Source organism: Rhinolophus sinicus, chromosome 3, assembly GCF_057876585.1.
Source record: "Rhinolophus sinicus isolate RSI-liver-muscle chromosome 3, RSI-T2T, whole genome shotgun sequence".
Taxonomy (NCBI): Eukaryota; Metazoa; Chordata; class Mammalia; order Chiroptera; family Rhinolophidae; genus Rhinolophus; species Rhinolophus sinicus.
In genome coordinates, this window is record NC_142503.1 from 130,201,552 (window position 1) to 130,222,232 (window position 20,681).

At 43.8% G+C, this 20,681-nt stretch overlaps 1 protein-coding gene across 1 annotated transcript; it reads right to left on the reverse strand.

Moving 5' to 3' along the window:
- Positions 1-16,184: 16,184 nt before the first annotated feature.
- Positions 16,185-17,189, reverse strand: LOC109435580 (non-secretory ribonuclease-like). Its single transcript, XM_074326705.2, has 2 exons — positions 17,066-17,189; positions 16,185-16,857 (listed from the first exon to the last, which is right to left on the reverse strand). The coding sequence occupies exon 2, from the start codon at positions 16,850-16,852 to the stop codon at positions 16,364-16,366; it is 489 nt and encodes a 162-aa protein (XP_074182806.2). The 5' UTR covers positions 16,853-16,857; positions 17,066-17,189; the 3' UTR covers positions 16,185-16,363.
- Between the last annotated feature and the right edge of the window lie 3,492 nt (positions 17,190-20,681).

Sequence of the window (20,681 nt, forward strand, 5' to 3'; positions counted from 1 at the left end):
TGCTGTGCAGGCTCCACACACATTGCTTGAAGTCCTATTTGAGTGTCAAGACTGAAAGTCTCAGCTTTCATCCCTGAAAGATAATGGGGCAGCACCCATTACTCAGCCCCACCACACGCAGTCCTCCCTACAGCGGGGCAGTAGAACAAGGCACGCTGGGAGGAGGGACACTCAATACCTCACCACCAGCAGAATCCCTATTTCTAACTCTGGGAAAATCCTCAGCCCAGGACCTAGTAAAGGGGGCCTCACCCTCGGGATCAAGACTGAATGTGAGGATGCTCAGTGGAAAGGTAGAGATAGCTGTGGTGAGCCCTTCTGTGGTCTTGGGGAGAAGAGCAGGAAGACAAGAGTGGGTAAGATGAAAAAAAAAAGGGAATCAGATAAAAAAAAAAGTTTTGTAATCCCTAAAGCACTTTACAAATGTAAGTTATGGGGGTGGGGGGGTGGGAGATGAGGGTAAGGGGGATCAAATATATGGTGATGGAAGGAGAACTGACTCTGGGTGGTGAACACACAATGGGATTTATAGATGATGTAATACAGAATTGTACACCTGAAATCTATGTAATTTTACTAACAATTGTCACCCCAATAAATTTAATAAAATAAAATTTAAAAAAAAAAGAAAAAAAAGTAAGTTATGGCTATTAGGTGAGGATCAAAGGTCCTTTGGGATAAGATGGGATCTCCGTACTAGGTCTAGAAAGGGTGAAAGACGGGAGAAGAGCCACTCTGTCTCCTCCACGCGTAAGTGCCCATTCTGCCAGATGACCGCAGGGCCTCCTGCAACATCCTAGGCTGACTTGCCTTTTTTCCGGCTTTTCCTTTTTCCTGGGGAAATCTTCGTTAAGTGCGCAGGCGTAGGATGGCAGTCGGGGGAGCATCTACTTCGGGAAGCCTTGATCCCACCCTATGGTGACGCTCCCTGAGTTATGCAGCCAATTTGTTCACAGCTGCTCTAATAAAACTCCGGAAGGCGTTGATCCTGATCCTGGTCCTGGCAGGCAGCGACTTAGCGGCTCCTCCCTCTTCTCCGCAGAGGCGCCGCCGCCGCATTAGACAGCAGGGGGCGCTCTGCTGCTTGCTTCCTTGAGCTGAGAGGGCACCAGATCTTTCCCTCTGGGTTCTACTTAGCAAGGCTGAGACCAGCTTTATCTTTTAAAAGCCTTTTTGAGCCCCGAGAACAAACGAGAAATAGACACATAGGATTTATATTATATACCTCAAAACATATAAGCTTCCAAAGCAGAAGATTTTTACCTTTCAGCAGTGAACTGGTCCCCAAACTCTGTCTCAATCTCCCAGTTGCCTTGGGATAGTCACAGGTTTTTCCAAAGAGAGAAGAGCAGCAACAGACACTTGTAATGAGCACCCATTGTGTGCCCTGAGCTTCCAAAAGTAGAGGATGAAGGAGGGTGAGGGGACGAGTGAGAGAGTATCAGCAGAGCTCTTCAGCTTTTCTGCTCAAAGGGCAAGTGTTCTCTGTGGCTGCATAGTACTATTCTATGGCTGTTTCATCATTTCTTTACCCAGTCCCTCATTCAGGGGCATATCGTTTGTTCCAATCTTTTACTATAAACAAGCTGGAATGTATATCCTGGACAAAAACAGCAACAATAAACCCCGTGCATTTAGTTGATGACAAGCTCACTCCCATGCATGATCAGTGTTCTTAGGACCTGGCATACTGCAGCTCCTGTAAATGTCGGGTGGGGGGAGCTGTGGGTTGGCAACACCAAATCTTCCAGATGCACATGTGTGTCACTGGCCCCAAGGTAGCCTGGGAGAATATTTTTCAGAATATAACAACAAAACCAGTGGAATGTTTTCCTTGTAGTGAGAGCCCAGTAACATCTCTGCACAAAGAAGTAAACATTATTGTTTCAAAATTCTGGTCTTTTGGAAGCTCCCCATCACAGCCCGCGCCCCTCGACGCGAGAACTGTCGCGCCCGTCGGGCCTCGCGAGATCCTGCGGCCTTCGCCCCACACCCGCGAGCCTGCGCCCTGCAAGCGCTGTGAGCGACCTCGGAGCCACCAGCAAGGACCAAGGGACCGCCTTCCGTTGCGGTGGGAACGGCGGAGCTGGAAAAGGGCCGGGACGATCAAACAGGCCCCAGTCCCAGGCTAGACAGAACCCTGTTGTGGAGGAAGTGCCACGTGTCCCCTGTAAACCATACATCTCAAGCAAATCAAAGATGAGGACTAGACACGCGTTAAGACAGATGGCACATCCAGATGAGCAAGGGGAAGAAGCGGGCAGGGAGTGAAAATCTACTGAAATGTGCCTTGATCCAAGGATTCCAGCTGAAATTTCCAAGTCATTGATATGTATTCACGTGCTCTGAGATATCCAGAATATCATAGCCTGTCTTCAACTGTGCAAATGACCAAAGCACGAAGTTGGTGCAAAGTTCTGCTATTTTTATTGCTTCTTAAAAAAAACAAAAATAAATTCAATTTCATTATGAAAAAAAAAAAGTTTTGGTCTTTTAATACTGGAGGGAATGAAAGTAATACATGTTTATATGTTAGATAAATTTAGATACAAGTAAGGACAACTAATTTAGTTTAAAAAGTATAGAAAATTTTAGAGCAAATTGCAAGCTCACATTTTCAAGCAACTTCTATAGGGTAAGCACTTTGCTTAAATTGACTCATTTAACCCTCACAACAACCCACAAGTCAGATACTATTATATTATCTTCATTTCAAAGACGAGCAAACACAGGTCCATGTAGTTAACAGATAGTAGTAGCAGAACCAGGAATGTCTCCCTCAAAAGCTGGTGTTCCCATTTATTCCAGGCTGCCTCTTAGAGGGAGCTGGGGTGCACAGTATGTTTAGGGTAAATCCTTTTTCTTTTTAAAATTCTTTTTATTTTTATTTTTAATTTTTATTGGGGAATATTGGGGAATAGTGTGTTTCTACAGGACCAATCAGCTCCATGTCAAGTCGTTGTTTTTCAACCTAGTTGTGGAGGGCACGGCTCACTGGCCCATGTGGGGATCAAACCGGTGACCTTGGTGTTATGAGCACTGCACTCTAACCAACTGAGTCAACCGGCCACCCCCTTTTCTTCTTCTTGCCTCTGTTTCTTCATTTCTAAAATAGGAATAATCATCCAGGATAGCCTATTTATATTATCAGGTTTGTTTTCTAGGTAATAATTTTATTTCCATAATAAAATATGTATTCTAGAATGTGAGATGGAATGGGGTCTCCAGTCTGGTAGTTCTTATCTGTTACATCTGCAAGGATCCCTAGTCATTATCACTGCCTGTGAAACACATGTTTTTAGAACATACTGAGTAAACTAGTGTGGGGACTGAGCCCCAGAAAGCAGTTTCCAGGCTCTCGGCCTCACATAGACAGGTGCCTGGCTCAGGTAGTAAATGGCCATCAACTGTGATTGCATGGCCATCAGCTGTGGCTAGTTGGCCATCAGCTGTAACCAGTGAGCCATTGGCCACTAATATAACTGCTGTGGCTACACTAGCAGAAAGAGAGAGAAAAATGGGGGCTAGCAAGAAGATGGCGGCTGGGCTAGCAAGAGTGGATTGCAGAGAGGTGGATGCCGCCAGCGAGAATATAGTGGTATGACTCCCCTACCTATGGCTTCGTGGGTGTTCCTTTTTGGCCTCACCATGTTCTGCATTCTTATGTGGGGAGCGGGAGCAGAGACCCCGCAGGCCCCCCTGCACGACAACTAGTATGTTTACTTTTGGCCATTTTAAGTGATCACTTTGCTTTGTCATCTTGTTTTGCGGACTTTCTTAATTCCTTTGGTTATTAAGCAAGTTTTTTCATATTTATCGTGTTGAAGTGTTTTTATAGGTATGAGGATGTAAAAATGAATTAAATATAGTGTAGCCCCTCTGTGATGCCTATAGTCTCAATAGAGAGAGCTGTACTTAAGTGTTTATGAGGCAAAAACCACATACTGCAGTCATAGGGTGTATATCTGACCCAAGACCTGCTCTGATTGGCTGATTCCGTGGGTTTTCAAATTTGTTTGTTTTAAAAATAATTTGTGGAGTTTGTGGTAACCTTTCCCAGTAGGGATTTTCACATAGAAAATTTGGATTCTGGGCTTGCTTTAAATAGTCAAAAAAGTGGCCACATTAAGCCACCATTATTTCAATGTAACTATCAGCTAGAGCTGAGCAGCAGCTGCTTCTACTTAAGGGGGCATTAGCTTAGGGTGTCTTCACTGACGCCCTCCTTTCTTCTGACTCCCAGCCTGTCTGTCTGTTTACTCAGTGATGATACCTGCCTGGCTCCTGCAGACATTTATGTTCTGACCTATCAGACTTGTTAAGTGTCCTGAGAGAGGTCTAGACAATACTCTGCCCAATCCTTGACCATTCTCCTCCTTTAAATTGTGTTCAGAGCACATCCCCAAACACATTTTTTGATAGTTTTTACTATAGGTTCCCTCTGCAAATTTTGAACTGCCCTCTAAATTAAATCCAAATCATCCAACTGACAGGAAAGATTTTGGGTTGAGGACCTGTTTATTTGAAACAGGAATCAGTACAAATCCATGTTACTGAATTCTCAGCACGATTTTGTATTTAGTATAAAAAAATTTGCTAAATTGGAGTTTGTTCTCTTATTTCATTAGTTTAATCACCACATCAGTGTCCCAGCAATCACTGAATTATGGGCTAATTTCATGATGCTGTTATTTGTAATCAAGGGACATTGTAAGATATAGTCCCAGGAGAAGGTCTGCATTGTGGTAAAAACAACTGTTGAGGATGTTGGTCACAGGGTTGCTCAAAGCCATCTTGATGTCCAACACTTACAATGTCTTCAGCCCCAGGACAATCTTGAAATGTCTGCCTGTAACCTGCTGATAAGGTGATGCTTTAAAAAAAAAATTTTTTTTACAGGACTTTATTGGGGAACAGTGTGTATTTCCAGGACTTTTTATTGGGGAACAATAGTGTGTTTTTCCCAGGACTCACCAGTTCCATCCAAGTCAAGTTGTTGTGCTTTCGATCTTGCGGGAGTCAAACCATAAACCTTGTGGTTGAGAACACTCTCCCCAACCAACTGAGCCATGTGGCCACCTGGGAGCTGAGTGGCAGCTCATTGACTTCATTCTAGTTGCGGAGGGCGCAGCTCGCTGGCCCATGTGGGAATCGAACCAGCAGGCCCGATGCCCAGAGCTCACGCTCTAACCAACTGAGCCACCCGTCCAGATAAGGCGATGTTAACCGTCAATACATTCCTTCACATGGCTTTCCTAATGCAGTGGCTATCTATGGGAACACACACTGCTTGTCAATACCACTTACAGGACTGTAGTAATAACATGGTGCAGGTTAATTTAGTTGCGTGAATGGAGGGAGCTAAGGAACCTGAGCTCAAATGACAATTGGTGTACTGGTCTCTCCCTGGTCTCTTGGGCTCAGCAGGATGGCCTTAGGCCTGCTTTCTTCTTATATGGGGCCTCCTACACATCTCCTCTGAAGGCCATTGGAAAAAAGCTGATCTTGATCCCTTTGATCAAGTTTCTGGAATGAAATGGGAAAGTACAGGAAAGACTGCAGTGATGCATTTGAGGTAATCACTTCCTGAGGGATACTCTGAACATATTGGCACAGACGTGGAAGGTGGAGTGGGTCAGTGGCTGGGCCTCACTGAGGAGGCGAGGCCTTGTAGAGACTTCCTGGCGATTTCTCTTGCCAGTTTTTCATCATTCAAGAGGGAATGGAAAGGAACTCACTTAAATGTGTTACAGGGCTTTAGTGTTTGTGTTAGTCATTTTGGTCTCAAAAAATTCTATGATCCTGACTTATTGTGTATCAGAATTGCTTGTGAATTTTTTTTTTTTTTTTAAATATTTTATTGGGGAAGGGGAACAGTGTGTACTTCCAGGCCTTTTTTCCAAGTCGTTATCCTTTCAATCTTAGTTGTGGAGAGTGCCGTTCAGCTTCAAGTTGTTGTCCTTTCAGTCTTAGTTGTGGAGGGTACAGTTCAGTCAGCTCCAGGTCTAGTTGCCGTTTTTTCTAGTTGCAGGGTGCGCAGCCCACCATCCCTTGTGGGAGTCGAACCAGCAACCTTGTGGTTGAAAGGATGGGCTCCAACCAACTGAGCCATCCGGGAGCTCAGCAGCAGCTCAGCTCAAGGTGCCGTGTTCAATCTTAGTTGCAGGGGGCAGAGCCCACCATCCTTTGCGAGAGTCGAGGAGTTGAACTGGCAACCTTGTGGTTGAGAGCCCACTGGCCCATGTGGGAATCGAACCGGCAGCCTTACGGAGCAGCCTTACGGAGTTAGGAGCACAGAGCTCCAACCGCCTGAGCCACCGGGCCGGCCCCTGCTTGTGAATTTCTAGTCTTGTGACTGGAACTCTGGAAGACACAAATTCCTTATTCACATTTGCACCTTCAGTGCCTAGAGGAGGGGCAGGCACATCATAAAACTTGGAAGTGTATGTGGAATGAATGGTGAGTTGAATATTGTAAGAGTCCCTTAAAAATAAATAAAGACTTATGAACTCAATTACACACGGCTAGGATGTGAGCATGTGCTAAAATGCATTCTGAGTTTTTCTTATTTAACCACATTAACGGCACAGGAAAAGTAATTTTACACAAATTTGCATCATACTTCTAGACCAGTAGTTTTCAGTGACTTTGTGGTTTCAAAATTTCTAGAGGTATGTTTGGTAACTATATTGATTGAGGAGGGGGCAATTACTGGCATTTAATGGGTAGGTACCAGATGTGCTCAGTGTATAGCAATAATGTGTAGAAAAGTCCTGCAAAATGAAGAATTGATGCATGTCCTACAACTTATGACTTTCCTCTTGGATGAGGGTGAGAAAATAGTTTATAATTATCTGAGCCTTTAACCAATTCCTTTGTATTTTTCATAATTTTGAAACAAAAAAATTTGCTGACAATATAACTACCATGTGTATTGAGGAAAATTTTACTTCTTCCTAGATCTTTGCAAGCTCTTTGATAGACTGGAGATGGACAGTGAGTTAAAGTCGCCAAACAGGATTTCATCTCCTTTCTTTTCACCAAGTTGGGCTTTGGGGGATTTGAGATTGGTCAGTCATTAGCCACTATTTCTCAGGGACTCTTGCTGAAACTGAGACAGAAAGAATGAGATTTTTAACATACTACTTTACTCATGGAATCAGAACAAACAGGAACAAGTGGTCACAAGAATTACTTCTTTCATTAACTCTGTGAAAAATACAAGGAACTCTCCTAGCAAGCAATTAGGAACAGTTTCACGATGAGAGAGCCTGCTTGGTTTAGCTTCTCTTTTGAACAGAATTGGATAAATATGACCAAATATTTGGTCTTGGACTTCATTTTTCCTACTGTTTTTGGGTCTTTTATTTTTCTGTGAAAGTATTTTTCCAGGTAGAATTTTTCAAGTTAAAGCTTGAGATAAAATTATTTACAAAAGTATGAAATATGTACAACCGGTGGAAAGTGAGATGACTGATGTTAGGGAATACACAGATAAATATCGAAAGTGTTGTTATGGGTTTATTTTATTGTGACTAAATAATCAATATAACATATCTGTGGTTTCATATATACAATTGCTTAGAACAAAACTGTGTGAAAAAGTAAGTTGATAAAAAGGAAATGTTAGTAATACAGGTGGAACGGAGTTATGGTGAAGGATGACTGATGTCTGGGAAACCTTGAGATAAACAGTCAGGCTTAGCTGGGTCTGTGCCCTAATTGTCTGGTTTCTCCATTTGAGCTATTCCACTTGTTTCCCAACAATAGTGATTACTACTGATATTTTTAGTAGTTGGGGTTTTCCCTTTGATACTTTTCAGAGGGATCCTTGGCCTCTTACATTGTCAAGTATGTTCTTCCTCCAGAGCGAAGATATTTTCCTGCACGGAGCATCCTCCCTTACTCCATCTCAGTCTCCTACTTGCCTCACATCCTTTCCTTAAGAAGGACAAGCTTGGTTGTCTGTTAAAGTGCATGCACTTAAGAAAGACAGATCAGAGTTTGACTCACAGTTCTGTTAGCTACCAACCACGTGAGCTCAGACAAGGAGCTTGCCTTTTCTTTTCTACCACAGAAATGGTAAAATTCCTTACAATACACAGACATCATAAGTCTGGTGATGGATCACTCTGGATCCTAAGCACAGGTAAAAAAATCTAGAAAATGTAGAGAATGTTACCAACTGGACAGCATTATTGTGAGGCTCAATCCCAAGTGCCTTGTATTATAGGTGCACCAAAGAGGTGGTGGCTTCTTGTTCGTTTCTAACACTCCTTGCATTTATTTTCAACACTCCATAGGCATAAATATTGTGAAAGATGCTATGATATTTTAGGCTGTATTTTACCCACCAAAACTTGCTCTTAGGTTTAATGAGTTTTAGGCCTCTTGTTTTCTGATTAGACCAGAGGTTGGTGAGCCTTATTGGAGATAGTGAAGGATGGGAACTAGTCTGTTAATGTTTGCTGACTGATTGATATTCCCCATCCCATTAGCCAATTAGCCATTCTTCACACCTAGATAGTCTCAGAGGCATACGATCACTCTGTAATCTCCTATGCTGATCTTTTCTTTTAATTGAACAACAGCTTTGAGGAATAGGGATTTGCATGTTGCCTGCAATATAATAGTTAAATGTTTTTCTTGATACCCTTAAAGTAACAACAACAATAAAAATATACATACTGTACTAGTCAGATTTCTCCAGGGAAACAGAAATACATATATATTTATTATAAGGAATTGGTACATGCAATTATGGAGGCTGGGAAGTTCTGAGATCTCCAGGGTTGGTAAGCTGGAGACTCAGGAGAGCTGCTGGTGTGGTTCCAGTCTGAAGGCTAGTAGTCTTTTGACCCATTGAGAGCTGACATTTCAGCTTGAGTCAAAATCCAGGAAAAAGCTGATGTCCTAGTTTAAAGGCCATCAGGCGGGAGAATTCTCTCTTATTTGGGAATGGGTCAGCGTTTTTGTGCTATTTAGGCTTTCAACTGATTAGATGAGGCCCACCCACTTTGGGAGAGGAACCTGCTTTACTCAGTCAACTGATTGAAATATTAATCTCATCCAAAAACATCTGCACAGAAACACCCAGCATAATGTTTGACCAAATATCTGGGCACCTCGTGGCCCAATCGAATTGACACATAAAATTAACTATCATATATATGTATGTATATATATATATATATATATATATATATATATATATATATATATATGAATATATAATATAATAACTTTATTTCAGGTCATCAGGATTTAGGTGTAATCTTTTAAGAAAATCAGATTTATATAGTAGAAAAATTCAGAAATGTGCATTGCATTTTCTGTAGATATTCCTTTACACACACACACACACACACACACACACACACACCCCTACTACTTAATTAGAGATTCAGATAACTACAGACAGTCTGAGCTAGAAGGAGTATGTGAGGTCTTTTGTTCCAAGTCTCTCTTTTAACAGCTGAGGACCAGAGTGGTGGGGTGATTTGTCTAGCTGACACAGAGAATTAGTGATAGAACTGGGAATTAAATACATGGCTCGTTGATACAAGGATTCCATTAGTACTATGCAGCAACTTGAAAAACGAGGTGGGTCTTTGTGTAACTTGTAGAGCTCTCCAGGAGAATGTATGGGATGTCAAGGTAGTGGGATGGAAGGAAGGAAGAAGGGAGGAGCTGGAATTGGATGTGTAAGTGGAAGGAGGAGATGACAAAGTGAGCTCCTCAGGTGAGCACTTTGAGGAGTGAGGAGAGATGGAGAAAGGGAGAGAATGTGACTTACGGAGGGTTTGGGGTTTGAGGAAGGAAGGTAAATCAGGGGAAGTGACACACAAGATGCCTCTTTCTTTGTCTCTTCATTTTCTCTTCCAAGACAGAAAACATGACTCAGATATGAATCCTACTCACTCCTGGACAAGACTGTTATTTTCTAGGCCAAGGACTTTGTAAATCTCCCAACTGACTCCCCAGACTCATCAGCTCCATGAGTAGGGATTATGGGCGCTCCTTACATTTGAAGTAAGATTCCCCCACCCCAACAGGTTTGATTCTCCGTGCTCAGCAGCAATTGGCACAGCTGATCACTCCCTCCTCCAGGAGGAGGCTGACCTGGGAATGAGGCTTCTTGTGACAGAACAAGGATGAAAAGCTTCTTCCCTTCTCCCTTAAAACTGCTCCTCCATTAGCATTCCCCACCACAGCTTAAGGGAACATTATCCTTTCTGTTCTGAGGCCAACAACGTCGGTGTTATCCCAGATTCCTTCCTTTTTCTTCCGTCCCACTTTCAATTTCAGTAATGTCAGTTGTTCTCACTTTCAAAACACATCTAGCATCCAGCCATCTCTCACTGCCTCCATTGCTATCACCGAGTCTGAGAGAGCATTTCTTCCCACAAGAATTACTATATACAAGTCTTGGCACTCTGCTTCTACCCTTGCCCTCACACACAGCAGCCCAAGTCATCCTGTTAAAACGTATCCCAGATCAGATAACTCTGCTCAGAACGTTCTAGTGTTTCTTCATTTTACTCTGAGTAAAAGCTAAAATTCTTACAAAAATCCTTATACTCTTAAGTGATTTGTCCTCCTACACCCTTACCTTTTGGAACAAATCCCCTGCTATTTACTCTCCCTTTCACTCACTCTTCTCTGGTATCTGGCCTCTTTGCTGTTCCTGAAAGACACAGAAGCAGCCTTGCTTTAAGACATTTCTCCCTAGATATATGCAAAGCTAACTACCATACCACTTTTAAGTCTTTGCTTAAATATGACCTTACCAAGGAGGCTTACTTTACCCTATTTAAAAATTCTACCTGTAGCTTCTCCCCATCCTCCTTCCTGCTGTATTTTCCCCATAGAGCTTATCACCTTATGGTCTATATAATTTGCATATTTATTATGTCTATTGTCTGTGTTTTTTTTTTTTTTTTTTTGTCTGTTGTAATCTCTGATGACTCTCACATACCTCTAATAGTGCTTGGCACATGGGTACTCAAGGAATGTTTGTTGAGTAAGGTTCCCCAAATCAAGGGCCCAATTCCCACTACACTAGATTCCTAAGATATCAAGGTCACTGACTGATTTGGGATCTAGGTCATTTCTTACCAGCTGCTTGTGCTGCTGAATCTTTACCTGATGTATAAATTTCCAAGCCTCATCCAAGAGGCCTAATGGGAGGTTGGTGTAGATACCCTCCTTTCCCTGTGATCTAACCCCTCTTTATCTGTGAGGAATTTCAGTTCATTCTTCTAATATCACCTCTCCGGAATCCGCACCCCTCGCTGATTCCAAGTCCACTTCCTCTCTCAAAGCCTCTCTAGTGGCTGAGGGTCCTTGAAGGCAAAGCCCAGCAGGAGCTGGCCGCCCTTGGCGAACCTGTCACCACCATGTGTAAATGCTCTTTTCCGCCAGCAGAGGGCAGGAGCTGCCGCGAAATCCTGGGCTGGGCTTGCGCCGGGCTTCTGCCTGCCCAGTTTTCTCTACTGGTTCCCGGCTCTCCCACAAACTCCTGACTTCTTTCTGGGCGGGAATGAGGGAGGAGAAAAACCCAGAGAGTCGGTGTGTGATTGCGCTGCTGATGGGCTGATGGGCACCTATTCCGGAAAGCCGTGCTCCCACCACCCTGGGACGATACTCTCCAGGCTCTGGGTTCGATGTGCTTACGGGACGCTCTAATAAAACTCTGACGGCACGCTGACCCTAATCCGGGCAAGTGACCAGACCCACAGTGGTATTCTTCAGTCCCCGTCACCCCTAGAGGCTCCGCAACCACGGGGACGGGTCACGGGCTCCTGGGGAGGGGTCTGGAAGGTCTCCCACTTTCTTCACAGCAACATCCCCCAGACTTCGGGTACACCCCTGAACGAGGCGCTGTGGGGAGAGGAGGGGCGCGGAGCTGGGGCGATCACCTTCTTGCTCAGTCTTGGTCCTCTCAGGCCACATCCGGGTGCTCCTCTGGGAAACTCAGCTGCAGCTTCTTGTCTTCAATCTAGTTGTGGAATGCGCAGCTCACTGGCCCCTGTGGGAATTGAACTGGCAATCCTGTTGTTCAGGGCTCAGGCACTAACCAACTGAGCCATCCGGCCGCCCATTGTGCTAGGTTTTAATCTGACCCAAATGCAAAGTTAGTTCTGAGGGTCAGACAAAAATAGCCTCCCTACTGTAAATACATTTAAATTTTACTGTGAGATAGTAAACTATTCACATGCAGTTATAGTTTTAGTCATGCTATTTCTTTCAAATTCATGAATCTTACAGGAAAAAGCCAATTTAAATCATCAAACAATTTACAAATATGTACCCCAAATACCACATATACATCTCTGCAATAACATAGACAGCTACACACAAAAATTATCCCTCACAGACTCAAAGAATTCCAAAGTATCTGGGCTGGAAAGTCATTTAATACAAGCCCGTCATTTGTAGATAAACAGCCTGTTGATCTTCCCAAATTCCATAGCCAGGTAGTGGAAAATCTGGACAAAATCTCACAGCTCCTTGCCCTGAGAATTCCATTCCTTTAGTTGAGATCATGTCATGGCCCAATACCACAATTATAACTATAGTCATACACTGTGTTTTCTGAAATAATGTCATGTTCTTTCATCATGTCTCACTGACCCAACTACTTGTGTAGGGTCTTTCCATCATGTATGTGACCCAGCATAAGAGAGGGAAAGATGCTCAGGTTCCACTTCTGCTGTGAATATCCATACCTAAGGGAACTCAAACGTGACCTGCCTGGGATTCTTTTTTCTTTTTTATATTTTTAAAGATTTTATTGGGAAAGGGGAACAGGACTTTATTGGGGAACAGTGTGTACTTCCAGGACTTTTCCAAGTCAAGTTGTTATCCTTTCAATCTTAGTTGTGTAGGTCGCAGCTCAGCTCCAGGTCCAGTTGCCATTGTTAGTTGCAGGGGGTACAGCCCACCATCCCTTGAGGGAGTCGAACCGGCAACCTTGTGGTTGAGAGCCAGTGCTCCAACCAACTAAGCCACCCATCCGCCCCTGTCTGAAATTCTCAGTCATTGTTATTTCCCCTGAAGCAATTGAGAAGCCATCTTTACTTTATCTCTGCATTCCCAAAGTCTCACTCTGCTCTGAGGTTGTAATAGGAGCTTGATGTTTACTGAAATGACTGTGTCTGAGCTATAGATGTCTATGAGTCTCAGTATACACTCCCTTTCTTCATTTGGGTCACCAGTGAGATTAATGAGAAACCAAATCAAAGCAGAGATGAGAAACTTGTTGGCCAAGCGTCTAATTTAGGACCATGTGCACCAGATAATATGTATAATGACAGACTCTTCTTATGGAGGAATTTGAAATATTTTTCTGGGTCAGAGTTATAAAAGGTAAGATTTAAGATTTTACTCATTTAAACTCTAAATAGTCATACTTTTAACTGTCGAGCTTTAAGTAATGATGTAAACTTGAGATTAAAGAACATGCCTACACAGAATAAGATACATGTATTAGTCAATCCACCTCTTCCTTCCAGCTAGGAAAAGGGAGAAAGTTCTATGTCAAGAAATGAAAGGAAATTTATGATAGAGTTGAGAAGCACTTACAGAGAACAAGGGGATAAGACAGGAGAATAGTCACTAAAGGACAGGGAAGAACTTTTTTTTTTTAGGGAAATTTGACTGGCTCTTTTTTTACCCCCTTTATTTTCCACCATTCTTTAGAAGATGTTGGGACTATTGATCGGTTAGGACTTTTCATGGCCATGTTTCAATTTCTCTTAGTCAAATAAAATCTGATCAAAATGGAATGCAATAGGTATAGATAGAAAATTCATATTTTCAGGAATGTATATTTATTATAAGGATCAAGTGAGGGTCAGGATCCTTTAGAGAAATCAGAAAGAGATAGTCTGGATCTGAACTCCATCACAAGCTACAGTAGTACCTCGGTTTTCGAACGTCTCCATTGACCAACATTTCAGTTTACGAACGCCGTAAACCCGGAAGTAAATACTTGGGGTTTTGAAACATGCCTTGGGAAACATGTCACATGGCTTCCGCTGAGTGTAAGATCCTGAGACCTAGCTGTCGGCTGTTTTCGACCGTTTCAGAACTTGAACGATCTTCCGGAACGGATTACGTTAGAAAAGTGAGGTACCACTGTATATCCCAGGGAAGAGGTGAAGAAATATTTTTTTTAGCACAGCAGCCAAATTAATCCAGTCACTTCAATCTACTATTTAAGTACTCCGTTTGATTCTCAGTTAGAAATCTCTCTTTACCCAGGTCTCCTCAGCCCTGAAGGGTCTGAATCTCATCACCTCCATCATTAATGCTCGTGGATATTAATGTTCTAGTTCTACTAGACTAGACTTTGGTTTTTCCAACATGCCAAACCTGTGTCTATCTTAGGACTTTTGAACGTGCTCTTCTGTCTGCCAGGGTGATTCTCCTCCTGGTCACGGCGTGACCAGTTACATCTCATCTTGTTCACATTTTGTTCCCTTCTAGGAGTCTTGCCTCCCCACTCTCTGCTGTCACTTCCAGGACACATCCAAATTGTTTCCATCATATTACTCTCTGTCTTATTTTTTTCCCAACACTTATCACTAGAAAAAATAACCTTATATGTTTAGTACTTAGCCTCAGGAGCATGTGGCACGTGGGAGCAGAAACCTGTCTTTGTTCACTTTGCAACATTAAGTACCTAGAATAGTTCCTGGAACACAAAACCTCCTCAATAAACACGTAACTGGATGAATGAAGAAATGACTGGGAGAAGGGATGAAAATACAAGGTGGAGGGAGCTTGGGAACGTGGGTAATTGATTACCCCTCTTGTGAGATGTGCAAGATGCTGGTCCTAGACTGGGAGGAGTCATATGAACTGGTGACTGAAGTGACCATATTCTTCACAGGATGGTGATTCCATCTTTGCTGTGTCCAATCTCCTCCTTCTGCTGTACTGTGTCTATATGAAGAATGACCATACTTATGCCATGACTTATTTTACCTAAAGTGAATGGCTTCTGTTGAGCATGGCAATTTTTGAAACCCAGAGTCCCTGTGCAATACCTTAAATAAACAGCATACCTGGCGGTGCAAAACCACCTATGGCTTCTCTAGAGTAGACGCTCAAATGCAGCTACTATCTACAGCACTAATAAGAGCAAGACGTAAGTCATCGTGGAGTAGTGCTTGGAATGGAAACACAACCTCTGAGGGCCTTGAAAAGAAAGGTCAGCACTCCCAGGGCCAAAGGCAGAAGTGCAGATTTGATGACCTGCCACCTCTGCTCTAACCTGAGTCAGACACTCCTGTCACCCAAACAATCACTTGAATGCTGCTCCTGACAACAGTTAGCAAGGGGTTTTCACTCATGTCCCTCACTGATTCCTGGGTGCAGCCTTGTGGTGGAGGTGGGGCGGGGGATCTCATTACCCAGCCCTTCTTTCTGTGACTCCACAATTCTCTAATAGTGGAGCTCGTGCCCTTCCCTGACCTGAGTGTCAATGAGCCACTGATTTCCCCTTGGGGACAGCTGTGGAGGTCAGAATGGGCAAGAGCTGCCTCACCCTGATGAGATCCCAGTTTCATGCCTCCTCCCTGTCCTTCCAGCACCCCATGACCAGCTGCCCCCTTCTCCAGGACATAGAAATGGTCAGGAAAGATTCCACGTTCTCCAGGCACTATTAGAACCTGCCCATATACACCTGAACAACTGATCTCCGTTCACATTTGACTAAACCCCAGATCCAACTTAGTGTAACCACTAATACCTGCAGGTTTGATATACTCATTTACAGGAAAACATCTCTGAGGCCTCAATTTTCTTTTTCGTTTTTGGGCTTATCACATATGGCATATTTTTCTTTTCTTTTCTTTTTTTATAACAGAAATTCACATCTATAATAAAATTTATAATTAATTAATTAGACAGATTCAAAGACGTTTGCTTTTCATTTATTTAAATGGTACCATTTACCTCTAGGGATGGAAATACACAGATATCAGACAAAGCCTCGAGTTTTTGACCTCAGGCAGAGAGAAAAGTCTGTGTTGCTTCATTTTATCAGGAGCCCCTTATCCTCATGTCTCTCTATTTCCCTCTAATCTCATATTAGAGGAAGGAAAAATTCTCCAGACCAGACTATGTGTACGTGACAGCAAAGGGGCCCAAACAGACACACCGAGACTTATAGGTAATTCTGCAAAGAAGTTTATTGCAGGAGCACAGGAGCTTCAGCTCAGCAAAGCTTAAAGGGGGTTGGGGGCTGGTGACGAGGACTGATGCTGACATCCAAGTTACACGGTAGGATGTGACCTTGGCTGTAACTGTGGGGCTTGGCACACGAGCTTGGCACAAAGTGCTGACTCAGAGCTTAGATGAGGCAATCCAAGTGAACCGGAACCACCTGGTATGTAGTACTGTCTCTTCGAGTTCTGTAGTTACAGGCAACGATGTAGATCTTCCGTGTTACGGTCGTTCTGTATTGGCAATTCATGTAATATGGTGAGGGATTTGTGAGATTGCAGTACGTTATAGGCACTTGAATTGAGCTATTATGACAATTTGTATAGTGACTCCTAGGGCAGGTTACATTTGGGGTCAGACAAAGATTAGCTACAGTAGCATACGCTGTATGGAGGAAAGTATTTATGGGTTTGCATGTCCCATGAACACCAAAATAAAGATAGTTAATTGGCTGCATTGCAATGTTGCATTGAGGGTTGGTCATATTTATGTGCTGAGCATAAAACCACTGAGTTGCTGTCAGATTGCCGGGTGCTCCATGGAGGGAGATTACCATCCCCAAGAGCCCCAGCAGGAGAAGGAGGCAAAGCTGGGAATCCCGCTGTGTTGGAACCATGTTTCCTGTAAAAAGAGAAGAATCTCCTGCATCCAGGCCCAGTAGTGACACACCACCTCATCTCTCACCCTGCAGACACTGAGGTTCTATTTCCTTTTCCCTCAGCTTCCCCAAGTCTGTCAAGTACTGGGCATTAACTTCAGCTCAGCCCTCCCTCAGTAGTTGTCCCATCACCAGCCCGCCTGTGTCAGTTCCAGGGGCTCATTGTCTTACCCAGTCTCTGTGCTGTGGCTGCTGTGAGAACAGATCCAGCTGGTCGTCCTGGGATTCAGGGGCAGCTGGTCTCCTCAGTCCTGGGGACTGGATATATAGAGCATGCCTTGTGGGTGGGTCCAGCAGAGCCAAGAGGGGTCTGAGCTTCAGACGAGAAGAAACCCACAGATTGGCATGTGACCCGCTTGTGCAAGGAACCTCTTGTTTTGTCACTTGCTGATCACCACATACCCAACAACAGACCTCTGCTGCTTCTGTGGTACGACTCTAATTGCAGGCATCCCGTGAGGGCAGAGCTCTGCCAATGCGTCGGGTGTCCATTGATGAAAACTGCACACTGGCTGTAGAACAGCCATAGAGTTTATAACTGAACTTGTGGCAGGCACTGAGGGACGGAAGTACAGAGAGTCAGGCCCAATTCTTGGAACACTTGGAGCCTGGAGGGCTGTCTTCACCAGAGGAATCCAGGTCCCTTTCATTTGTTTGAGCTCCCTGGTTTTCTCTCACCTAAATGTTCTCCATCTCATCAACCTGAGCTCTGAGCTTCTAGTTGCTCAAAATCCTGGAGGTACATAGTGATTTCTTATGTATCTTTGAAGTTTTACTCCTGTTCCGCTTGTACTGGATTCACTTTCTCTTCGTTAAGACATGGTCTGACCAATGCCTTCATTTCATGTCAAGTAACAATAGTATAACCATTCCACCCAGAGGAAAGTCTTTCTGTAAAATCTTCCCCTGAATGAATGTTTGGTGTCAGGTAACGTCGGGCTCATATTCCTGTCTTCTCTTCAACCTTCTATTTCTACCAAATACTTCCCCCTTGGGAGTCACTTATTATCGGGGTACATTTCATTTCCTGATGTATCACGTCATTTTTTTTTTTTTTTTTTTTTTTTTGTGAAGGGAACATTTATGGACAGGGCACTATATTCTTGAGAGTATAGAACTTTAGTATATAGTCTGGAGACATGAAATATACTCTTGGTCTCCAGAAGCAGACGAAAATAATTATAGAGACTTGATTTGTTACAGTGTGATAGAGGTTATCACACTGTGTGACATGCTTTTATGGGGACACTGAGAATGAAGAGTCCTACTTGGCCTCCTGGGGCAAGAAAGGCTTCCAGAAAAAAAGGTCCATTTGATCATGGCCAAAAGGATAAGCAGAGGTTGACAGGGACCTGAGGGAAGAGATGAGCATTGTGAGTTGCAGAGATGGTGTGGGACATTGTACAGACGGGGACCTGTATGACGGTGAGACAGTCCTCGCGCTAAGAGATGTTAAATCTCTGGTTCAGCTTCTAGGTGGAAAAGTCGATTAGATGCTTACATGGTGTACAACCTCTGAACAAAACTAATCCACATCATTTCTTACTACCTTTCTATATTCCTGTTGTCTGGAAATAGAATAATTTCACCATTGAGGATGCCCTTATGTAAACACAACAGTGACGTAGTCAGGACCCAGCGCAGACGTAATAGCATCATGTCTTGAAATTCTGTTTGACCAAAATACATTAATTTCATTTTCATAAGGGAAGGTACTTTTTTCATGTCTATTGTGTAGAAAGCATATTTGTAGGTGATGAGGACGTAAAACTGAATTAGGTATAGGTTAGTCCCTTTGTGATATTGCCCGCCATTTTGGATGGAAAGACGTGTCCTCAAGTGTCTATAATATGTGGCAAAAACATATACTGCAGTCACAGGGGAGGGGATCTGGTGAAAAACCTGTTCTGTTCATCTTACATGGTGTTACTTCTAATATTTGGACCTTGATGCTGAGGCTTGAAATTAGGAGAGTTGAAGGAGACTTTTTGCGTTCTCATCGAATCTTTAAAAACCCTAAGATGTTGGCTGGCTCATGGGACCTCCCTTTCCTCAATGTATCAGTTAGCAGAGCTGAGTACAGCTGCAATAGCTCAGCGGGTCTTCACTGACGCCCTTCCTCACTTCCGACTCCCTGCCTGTCTGTTCTCTCAGTGATGGCACCTGCTGGCCCCTGTAGACCTTTGTTTTATGACCCAGAATCCTTGTGGCAGGTGTCCTGACGTTCATCTCAGACAATATCCTGTCTTTTCATAGACATGAAACTTCGTGATGATTAAATTCAAAACATATCCTATGGGGCCGGCCTGGTGGCTCAGGCAGTTAGAGCTCCGTGCGCCTAACTCCGAAGGCTGCCCATTCGATTCCCACATGGGCCAGTGGGCTCTCAACCACAAGGTCGCTGGTTCAATTCCTCGAATCCCGCAAGGGATGGTGGGCACTGCCCCCTGCAACTAAGATTGAACACGGCACCTTGAGTTGAGCTGCCGCTGTGCTCTCAGATGGCTCAGTTGGTTGGAGCGCGTCCTCTCAACCACAAGGTTGCCGGTTCGACTCCCGCAAGGGATGGTGGGCTGTGTCCCCTGCAACTGGCAACGGCAACTGGACCTGGAGCTGAACTGCGCCCTCCACAACTTAGACTGAAAGGACAACAACTTGAAGCTGAACAGCACCCTCCACAACTAAGATTGAAAGGACAATAACTGGACTTGGAAAAAAGGCCTGGAAGTACACACTGTTCCCCAATAAAGTACTGTTCCCCTTCCCCAATAAACATCTTAAAAAAAAAATATCCTCTAAGGTTTGGTTCTAATTGGTCCTCATGCAGTTTCCTTTTGCACATTGAAAAACTCCTTCAATGCTGCAGAACTAGTAAATAATGTACAGGAGTTTGATATTTCAGTGTTTGGGAGAGGACCTGCATATACGAAGCAGGAGTGAACATAAGCTTACAGTAATGATAATACACTGGAACATCAGCTTCATTTGGTCTTTAGTTGAAAGAGGTTCCTTCTCCTGGACTCTATCTGCATTTTGGCATATCCTGTCTTCTTCTTAGCCAAGAGCTTGGAAAATCTCCTTGATGCAGTCCCCAGACTCCAGTCAAACACAAATAGGGCCACACGGAGAACATGATATTTAGAATAAGATACCACCTCACTCCCATCCTGTGACTGGGTCCACTTTCAATAGTTAATTTATTAATCTATCTGCCCCCTTTCACACAGTTGTCACTTCCTCCTCCTGTGATGACCTGGGAATGAGCCTTCTTGTGACAGAAACAGGGATGGAAAACATGGTGAGATCAGTCCTGGTACCCTGAAGGCAGATTGTCAGGCTGCCTCTTGGTCTCTAGGACACCACTATCTCCTGTCTTGTCCCCCACCTTACAGGGCTTTCATTTTCAGTATCCTGAGGCAGTATGTCCTCTTCCCCCACCTCTGGTTGTTGGGGCTTCCCAGGGTCAGATACTGGGCCTTTCCTCGATCTCACAAAACCTCTGAGTGATATGTGGTGGGATGGGGTGTTAAATACCATGAACTCCAACACCCCTTTCCTTATCTTCAGCAGAGCTCTCTCTGTTGAACTTTAGACTCATACATTCAACTTGCTATTCAGTATCTCCAGATGGATGTCTACTATATGTCACAGACTTTCTATACCCCAAAGGGAAACTCTGGTCTTTCCCTCGGCGACCTCCACCTGCTAGTCCGTGCCCCCCAACAGCATCCCCAACTCAGTTGAAGACAACGCAATCCTTTCCAATGTTAGGCAAATATGTTTAAGC

Bases quoted from the DNA above. Each gene is read 5' to 3' on its own strand.
- LOC109435580 (XM_074326705.2), bottom strand. From the start codon at position 16,852: ATGGTTCCAACACAGCGGGATTCCCAGCTTTGCCTCCTTCTCCTGCTG.